The sequence below is a fragment of the Lissotriton vulgaris genome, chromosome 11 (assembly GCF_964263255.1).
Source record: "Lissotriton vulgaris chromosome 11, aLisVul1.2, whole genome shotgun sequence".
NCBI lineage: Eukaryota > Metazoa > Chordata > Amphibia > Caudata > Salamandridae > Lissotriton > Lissotriton vulgaris.
In genome coordinates this window covers 425,306,910-425,316,565 of record NC_141699.1, presented here as the reverse complement: position 1 = coordinate 425,316,565, position 9,656 = coordinate 425,306,910, and the positions used below count along the sequence as shown (strand labels likewise).

Genomic DNA, 9,656 nt, shown 5'->3' with positions numbered 1-9,656 from the left:
AAAGACTTTGTGCTTTCCTAATATGCTCTTTATTTATTTATGCATTTATCTATTTAATATTTTATTAACCCCTTCGCTGCGGCGGCTATTCTGCCGCAGCGCTAAGGGGGAGGCGGGCCGCGCGGCGGTCCCGCGTTGGTGACGGAACCGCTCCGTCACGGCCCGCGGGTGAGCTGTGCTTGTGACGGAACGGTTCTGTCACGGCCCCGCCCGCTCTTTAGAACGACAGCGCAGGCGCGGAATTCGCGCCACGCAGGCGCCGCGAGCGAGCCGTGACGGAACTGTTCCATCACTAGCACAGCCCACTCGAGGCTCGTGACGGAACGGTTCCGTCACGAGCATGGGAGGGGATAAATAAAAGGGGGGAGGTGTGTTATATGATGTCATTTGAAGTTGGCACAAGTGCGTTCGCGATCGTGTCTACTTCAAATGCCATTCCGCGTGAGATGTATTGTTTTGAAATGGACGCTAACATAGTCCATTTCAACATAGTTAACATAGTCATGGCGGGTGGCGGTTGTGGCATGCTTAACTGTACCTGTCTGGAGTTACGAGGGAATAAATAACGCTCTGCACAGTATTTTGTTTCCTATTTTCTTTTATTGGATTCCTGGTAACCAGAAGCCTTTCTTTACCGGAAGTTTATGTATTTTTCCAACAGGTGTTGGGTGCTCCAAATATCATCAATTTTTGTTGCTTTGCCTGATATTTCAACTTTTTTGAGCTTCTATATAGACGTATTGGGTAAGTACTAGGAGATGAAAAAAAGCAAAGAGATACTGAAGTAGCATGGTCACTCACTGTCTGTCATATCATCAAACATATGCTAATTAGAGTCTGCGGTCTCCCAAAAAATGTTTAAAACGTGCGAGCCCTACTGGTACCATCAGTGATAAAGCTGGTTTAGACTTCAGATAATAAATTATAGTGAAAAGCCGCACAAGCTATATTTATTCCTAAGTGTAATTGTCCATTAATATGTACAACAAAAACGTTCAACGCGCTAGTGGTGCGCATCTGGACTTCAGAAATGTAACTACCATAGCGGAGATTGTCTTTAGCATTCCACTCTAATCGAAGAAAGACATTGAAAAAATATCGCAAATATGATGTTTCTATATAGCCGTGCCGGCTGCGTTGCAGAAACGATAATAAACCGTCAATGTGATGAGCTCCGCCGCCTTCGTCCTTGTGAAGATGGCCGGTTCGCAGAGCTTTCAGTCTGTCTTCAGTTTCTATCTCTCCTCCCTCCCCCCCACCCTCCCACCACCCGACCCCCTTAGGAACAGTGACAATTTGAATGACATCACAATGTTGTTTCGCGCAGCCGCAGAGTAGAAACCGAGCATTGGGTGCTACTGCTGAAGGAGCAGGGTTGGTGCACGAAGTGCAAATCTCTGTATTTTCCTTTCTGTGCACCGAGGGTCCAAAATGACCGAGGTGAGACAGCGGATCAGCAGGGAGCAGGATGCAGAAGAGCAGGTAAGCAAGGGGTGGGCGTCGGTAAGAAAGCTAGGGTTATCCTGCAGCTACTATGAAGAGCTGGGGAATCCCCCTTCTGTGATGTTCTATCCAGTGAATCAACGTCCCTGGCTCTCAGTAATTTTATAATTTATGTGTGCAAATTACCATCGACTAGCCGAATGATGTTTTGGTTGCAATTTTGGATTTGTTTTGCAGCCTAAGCTGCGCCTAGTACATGCACATCACTGTCGTTTCACCAAAAGTATTGGATGTTTGTAAATGCTGTCTCTGAAAAGCATTATTTAAATAATACTGCTGGCCCTTCTCATTCTGTACTCTTGCATGAGCACCGAACCTGTGTCCAGTGTACGCGCAACATCGCCTCTCCCTTATCGCACCTTTTTAGGGCGTCCGTTTTTGCAGAAGCTCTGAGCAGTGTTGCAGACTGCGCATACAGCAATGGCAGTAACAAGCATAGGGATGGGAGTGCGTCTCCTTTGGTCGCTGGGAGATTTTCAACTTTGATTATCCAAACGCTGCAATTTAGATGTATGTAATGCACACATGACTCTGCTTCTAATCAGTGGGGATATCGTGTATCCATACATAATTGCAAACTCTTTCTGGTAGTGAATTGGGGGAGATGGGGGTTTACAACTGCACGCTGCTGGATACATCTGGAGCAGTGCCCTGTGGAAATGGTCCAAGTGGTGCGATTTACACTGGCAGGATTACAAACTTTTGTGGATGTAGGTCCTTCCATGCCTTCTTTTTGGACACACAGCACTGATTTTCGCTACCAATAACAAAGTATTAACCCCATCGCTGTAAGGTGCAACATAGCAGAAACTGTTCATTTACCATTACCGATGATTTGCAACGGACTGCTCTTGCCCGAAGTTGTTGAAATAAATAGTATTTGTTTTTCTTCTTCATGAGTGGTCATAAACTACGTGTGTGTTATGAGTACACGAGGCTTACCCCTATGCACCCCCTGTCTAAATGTGATGGCGCTAGGTCCGCAAGTTAAGGTCACGTTTCAACTCGACTTTTTTGGATCATTGATTTTCACTTCTTTTTTCAAGCTCACTCATTAAGAGAAAAGGGTGTTTGTGAAGTAACTGTGCCCTCGCCTGCGATTGCGACATAAAACACTGTTCTTGAAAAGCAGAAATGCCATTGAGCTTAACTGAACATTTTAATTTGAACACTTTTACAGTGCGCTTCTCTGAAAAACAGAACAAATATATACCCTGCATGTCCCAATGACAGCTGCGTTCGAACGACTCCTCACAGTTGCACCTCAGAGGTCTGGCAGTTGTCCAATGAAAATGAAGATGAGTAGAAAAACTCGCGCCCGGACCTGTTTTTCGCGAGCCTCCATCATTCACCCCAAGGTGCAATGTGACACATCTTTTTTTTGTTCATAGCCGTAATAACTTTGCAGCACATACTGCCCTTTCTGATCTCAACATGTGTGAACACTTGAAGATATAAGAGTAAGAATTTCCCACGTGAGGGTACGTAATCGAGCAAATGCGTTGCTATAGAAGTAGATCGGTTGCGACTGAATTCTCTCTCTGTTATCCCATCGCATATGTCTCAGTAATCCGCTCCTGACAGGAGTAGGGCATTCCAAGGTCAATAACATAATTGAAAAATGTGGGGCATCACATATGATTTATTTCTAATTTAAGTCTAGGTTATCCGAAAGAGTTCTTAATTTAATTCAAATGAAAACTGTATCTGATTCCTTGTAGTGCTGAGCGACATTGCTTATCCACTGGGCTTCCCTTTGTTTGAATAGTGAATACAATCTGTGTTCTGGATGTTTATTTTATGCTCTGCAGGCCCTCTCTTATGCTTCCAAGCATGCAAACATGCATTGCTCTCAGGGCTTTCAACTTATTTTGATTTGCCATGCAAACTACACCACTCCTTAACCACATACTTTAACATACTGTGTATCTTCGCACTAATTGCAATGGAATATCTTAGATTCAGGAATACAGTAAACAGTTATCGAAAGATCATAATCATATTCAAAATACATCACCTTTTTAGGAAGGTTATGCAGCCAATCCTCTTATTGAACACTCACTGAAATCTTGGTACCCCAGCATTAGACCATTCAACAAAGTACTAAACCAAAATGGGCTTGCTAGACTGCTATAACCATTCTCCCACTATGTACCTAGCCCCTGTATAGCTTGTCTCACCCCTAAAGGCCAGCAAACAGCATTGTTTATCACTAATGTAGGATTCTCTCCCTCACCCCTAACTATGAGTGCACCAATTGACAACATGAGTTCCATGAGCGCCTCACCTTCTGCCAGCACTAGTGGGCTGATACCCACCTAGGACATATGTTATAGGATTGACGCACAACTTTGTTCCTATGGATTTCCTGAGCATGGATGTTTCAGAGAATTATGGGTTTTCAGTGAATTTATGGTGCCCACAGGCAGTAAATTGGGTGTAGTTTGTTTTGGAACTTGGGAAAGCAGAAGCAGGTAAAATCTCAGCTTAATGTACTTGTCTTTTGTTCACAGATACAACTGCTGCGCTGTATAGAAACATACCATATATTTTTTAATATATACATATCCTAAGATGATCTTCATCCCTCATTGTTTGTTTTTGATTCCAAATAGTTTTTTTCAATACAGATTTTATTTATTTTCCAAGGTACGGGATGGGCAATGCCCAAAGCAAACATTGCAAATACAATTTGATGTAGAAAGTACCATATTTGTGAATACCTCAACAAAATGGCCTGCCATACAGCTTGCCTAACAACAGAAATGTAGCACAGATCATCACAAAAGTCCCTCATACGCAAATTATTAGTTGTATGTGTATCAACTCCAGAGTTACTCGTCTTAAACATAGTAGAACCACCATCGGCGGGGAGGTCGCCTTCCACGCCTGAGCGATGTCCCTGTTGGCCAGTGTGAGGCCCAGGAACAGTAAGTGTTGCTTGGAGCGATTCCCACCAATCTCCTCAGTCCTGTGGAGTTAAAACAGCCTGGGGTCAAGTGGGAGATCCCAAGACAGGACACGGCCCAGGCAGGACAAGATTTCCCACCAATATGGTTGTAGTGCCTCGCAGCTCCAGACCGTATGTAGGAATGTGCCTTCTGTGTCCCCACAGCTAAGGCATATGGGGGACTGGATGACACCTATTCTTCACAGACTAAACCCTGTATAATATGCACAGTGAAGGTATTTAAACTGAATAAGGCAGTATTGTGTGGAAACAACAGCACCCCGGGGACTGGAAAGCGCCTCGGTCCAGTCATAATCTGTAATGGATTGGCAAATCTATCGCCCATGCCTCCCTGGTCTTGTGTAATGTGGTTTGGGTGTGAGTTGTTAGGGTCTGGTATATTTGTCGTACTTTTTGTGCTACCAGATCTCCCATCAGGAGACGGCCCTCTAGGGGGTGATATTCTGGTTGTTTGACCAGCAGATGAATCAGGGGGGTCAGGGCATGCATCCGCTGTAGATATTTGTAGAACTGCGACTTGTGTTGCAGAAACTTGTTTTGCAGGTGTTGAAATGATCTGAGGTGAGACCCTGCAGGATATCGCCTAGTGTAGGAATCCCGAGGGATTTCAAATAATTTTAACACATTTTAAGAATGAACAAAACAATGAAGGAAAACATAACAGCCAAGTGTAAGATCCCAGCGTGTCATCCATATGAGCAAATTAGGACAAGTAGGTAAAGATTTACAAGAATAGTTTGATCACAATTTATTGTCAATACTCCCTTAAATTCACAATAAATCACAAAGCGAATGTTGATGGTAGTAAGAGAAATAATGCAATTGTAGAATATTTTGTACCCTACTATCTAGAGGTTGGGGACAGAAGAATTAGAAAGATGACATTGAGAACAGGCATTTGCAATGTAATAGGTCTCGCATTAGGAAAGTTTGAGCTATTGGTATTGTAAATGACACATTTTTAGGTCGAGGACCGTGGGCTGCGCTTGCGCAGTTCGGTCCGAATATTTAATGTTTTTTAGTTAGGGGGCTTGATCCCGCCCCTCTTCTCCATTGGCTGGCCTCGTACATGCTGGCCAGCCATTGGAGGAGAGGGGCGTCACTCCCTTTAAGACCCGTCTTTTTCGGATTCGGGGGGCGTGTTTTTTGCGTTCTTTCTCACCGTGACGTCATCCGTCACTCAACAAAAAATAAGGCCCCGATTCCGAAAATGTCGGAGCTTTGCAGCAGCTATTTCTGCCCGACCGCGTCCGGCCCTTGCATCCATCCGCTTGCTTCCATGAGCCTCCTTCCACGAGCCTCCTTCTAAAACGTTTATGTGCAGACAAAATAACATTGTCCCCGATGTATGAAGTATTACGAAGCTGGACTAAAAAAGTAAATGTCAAATTTCCTTCAATTTGCTGAGGTGCGGAATTCTAAAATTGATCCCCAGTGTCAAGGCAGAGATCCCGTTTTGGAACAACCTGCACATAGTTCTCATCAGCGCCCCGAGGGATGTAATTGCCAGTTTGGTGTTTGTATTGGGACCGGGAGGGGGCACGGTGGGCTGGCAGCGGGGGTGGGCGGGCTGCAGATGAAAAGGCCGGCGGTGGGGTGAGCAGGGTGGAGGCTGCTAATGAGGGTGGGGTGGAGGTGGCCGGCTGCTGCCTGTGGGCATGGTTTAGCAGGGAGGTGAGATAGACGTGGCCTGTCTCATAGACCTCCGTGTAGTGCAGCTGACGAGTTCTGGGGAGAAGGGACTCCGAGTGCAGCTGCAACGAGCCAGTGAGGGCCTGCCGTGAGAGGACGGTGAGTGCTGCCGTGAGAGGATGGTGAGTGCTGCTGTCGCTGGTGTCTTTCAGACTCCTCGTCAGACCGCAAGGAGATTCAGGCATTTTCACTGAGCGCGCAGTGCGTATTTGAAGTAGGCGAAGATTACAGTAGTGCAGAGTACGTGTATGTGTAGGACTGGACATGCCACACGCACCTTCTCTGTAAGATTTATGTTTACATGCTGTGTAAAATTCATTTGACTCCTTTGTCTTTTATGTTCTTGTATTCTCTCTCTGTTTCTGTTGTGTTTTCATCTATTGGACTTATAATTTCGGATGTTTTCAGCCCATCTCCTAAGAGGTTTCATTTTCCTCATTCCACATCTCTGCATAACTCCTGCCACCACATTTCTTGTTTTGAATTCTTCCCCTCAGCTTGTTTGATTTTGTTTTTGTTTCCTAGGGCCTTTCTAATGCTCCTGTGTCTTGATGTTAGTCATTGGTTCAGTCTTTCTTCATGCAATGTTGCTGTTTTTTGGCTGACAAGCCTTCGGTATATCACTCACATGAAGCAGATTTTGAGGATTCAGGTTGACATGAAGTCTATAAACACAGTAAACATATAAATATGTTTTGCCTATGCAAATTTCAAGAAAGTTATTTTGCAACTCTATAACTTATACAGCCCTCCTTCTACAAACCTGCAACAAATTTGGGGGTTAAATCGCTACCCACATATTTTTGAAGGATAGCTTAGATGTAGGTCGCCCACCAGGGAGAGAAGGCAGAAAGATACACACATACCCAATGAAAAACTTTTGCTAAGGGACGTTATGGTGGTTTACTTAGATTTAGTAACCAACATATGTAACATATTTGCCTAAAAAAGCGTAATTTGAAGTGATGCTATGGTTACAGTCCAAACCTTTGAAAATTGGTGGGGTGAAGACTGCGATGCGAGTGGTGTTCGCTGACCATCATCTGATCTCCCTGTTTTCAGAGCCCAAAACTATGCCCTTTAACCATGGTCAGCGCACCCTGGCTACCATTTGTAGCCTTGGACCACATTCTACACCCAGATCAAGTTTTGCACCTCTCTGGAAGGCCGGGGTGTGCCCTACAGACTATGGTTGCAGGGTGTTGCCTTTGGCCATGCTGTGTGCCCAATAAGTCAATATCTAGTTTTTGCTTGCCGTGGCCTTTGCCCAAGCATTGTGCTCATCACCCGGTACACCCTTACTGACTGGACATGGTCTTGGTGCTTGGTGGTAGCTCTGCACTGTTGTAACTCAGTGCGGTGTTTTCAGCTTCCATGGGAGGCAGCATCGGGTACTTTTGGTGGTTCTGTTGGGGTTGTTAACTGTAGTTCCTGAGCTGCGTTGACAAAGTCAACTCTCAAAAGCCACGCCCAACCTTAATGGCTCATGCCCAAACCCTATAGGATCACACTTTCAAAACATTACAAGTTTGCCAGGTCTTTGTAGGCTAGTGCACCTTCCTGTCTCTCTCACACTCTCTCTCAAACTCTCTCTCTCTCTGACACTCTCTCTCTCTGACTCTCTCTCTCTCTCTCACTCTCTCTCTCTCTCTCACACTCTCACACTCTCTCACACTCTCTCTCACACTCTCTCACACTCTCTCACACACACTCTCTCACACACACACTATCTCTCACACACACTCTCTATTACTCAACATTACTCACTCATAATTAGTTACTCTATACTACTCACTATTTACTACTGAAACAAAAAATACACTTTGTATATGTAAGGGTGTGGCTGTGCATGTAAATGTGTGTGGCTCTAGGACTCTTTACTACTCTCTCTCTCACTATTTAATACTCTTTCACTTTTTACTACTCGCTCTCTAATACTCTCTTTACTAATAACTCTCTCCTACTCACTAACAACTGCTCACTCTACTACTCTACTACTTACTCTGTGTGTGGGTGCTAATGCAATAGGTCTCGCATATGCAAGCGATTAAGCTATTGGTAATATAAATGACAATGCCATTTATTTACGATTTAAAAAAAAAAAAAGAAATGTCATGAGCAATGCCAATAGCTCTACCTTTAATAATGCCGAGACCATTGCATTGTAAATGCTTGTTTATTTATGTTTTGTTTTTCAAAATAGCGAAATTAATAGCTTTGTCATTTACTATGCCAATAGTTATAACTTTCGCAAATTTGACACCTATAGCATTTGTAATGCAATATGTGTTGTATTTATGTGACTTACATGTATTGATATTACAAATAACAATGGCTTTTAATTTTTTTCCAATAATTAATACTTAAATAAAAGTTATTGTAATTTATAATGGCAATAGCTTAAAGTTTTGTAAATAACTTTTGTGAAGATTATGTTCAGTGTATTTTATTGTGACGATAATCCAAGAACAGAAGTGAAATATTAACATCTTTTTGTTACACTTGTAATAAAGCTTGAAACATTGAGAAAACATATTTGAACCAGATGTTGAATGGTTGCACAGATTGATGCTGTGGTAGCGCTGATTGATGTTGTGATGGCGAACGAGTGATGCTGTGGCGTTCAGTGATGCTGTGGTAGCGCATAGTGATGTTGTGGTGCCCCTGAGTGATTCTGTGGTGGTGCGGAGTGATGCTGTATGCTATGCTATGTTTTGTTTTCCTATCCTATGTTTTGTTTTGTTATGCTATGCTATGTTTTGCTATCCTATGCTTTGATTTGTTATCCCCTTAAGTGCAGCCTCGGTGCATTGGCCGACGGCAGCACTACCTCCCCAGTGCTGCGCACGACCATTGAACGTCCATTCAGCACTAGTTCTAATGGACAGCGCAGCACTGGGGAGGAATGTGTAATAGCAGCTATGAGGTTAAGCTATGCTGTGTTTTGTTATGCTATGCTATGTTTTGTTAAGCTATGTTTTGCTATGCTATGCTTTGTTATGCCATGCTATGTTTTGTTATGCTATGTTTTGTTGTGTTTTATTATGCTATGCTTTGTTTTGCTGTGCTAGGTTTTGTTATGCTATGCTATGTTTTGTTATGCTATGCTATGCTATGTTTTGTTGTGTTTGGTATGGTATGTTTGCTATGCTATTATATGTTTTGTTTTGCTATGCTATGTTTTGTTTTGTTGTGTTTTGTTAAGCTATGCTATGTTTTGTTGTGTTTTGCTATGTTTTGTAATGCTATGTGTTGTGTTTTGTTATGCTATGTTTTGTTATGTTATGCTATGTTTTGTTATGCTATGCTATGTTTTGTTTTGCTATTCTATACTTTGTTTTGTTATGCTATGCTATGTTTAGGTTTGCTATCCTATGCTTTGTTTTGTTATGCTATGCTATGTTTTGTTGTGTTTTGTTATGCTATGCTATGCCTTGTTATGCTATGCTATGTTTTGTTATGCTATGCAATGTTTTGTTGTGTTTTATTA

At 43.1% G+C, this 9,656-nt stretch overlaps 1 protein-coding gene across 1 annotated transcript in view; it reads left to right on the top strand.

Annotated features, from left to right (window-relative positions):
* Positions 1 to 1,287: 1,287 nt before the first annotated feature.
* Positions 1,288 to 9,656, top strand: part of CDS2 (CDP-diacylglycerol synthase 2) — a 407,465-nt gene continuing 399,096 nt past the window's right edge. The window contains exon 1 of the mRNA XM_086943509.1: positions 1,288 to 1,482. Coding sequence (XP_086799635.1) covers positions 1,432 to 1,482 — 51 coding nt within the window. The 5' untranslated portion in view covers positions 1,288 to 1,431. The remainder of the gene's footprint in view (positions 1,483 to 9,656) is intronic.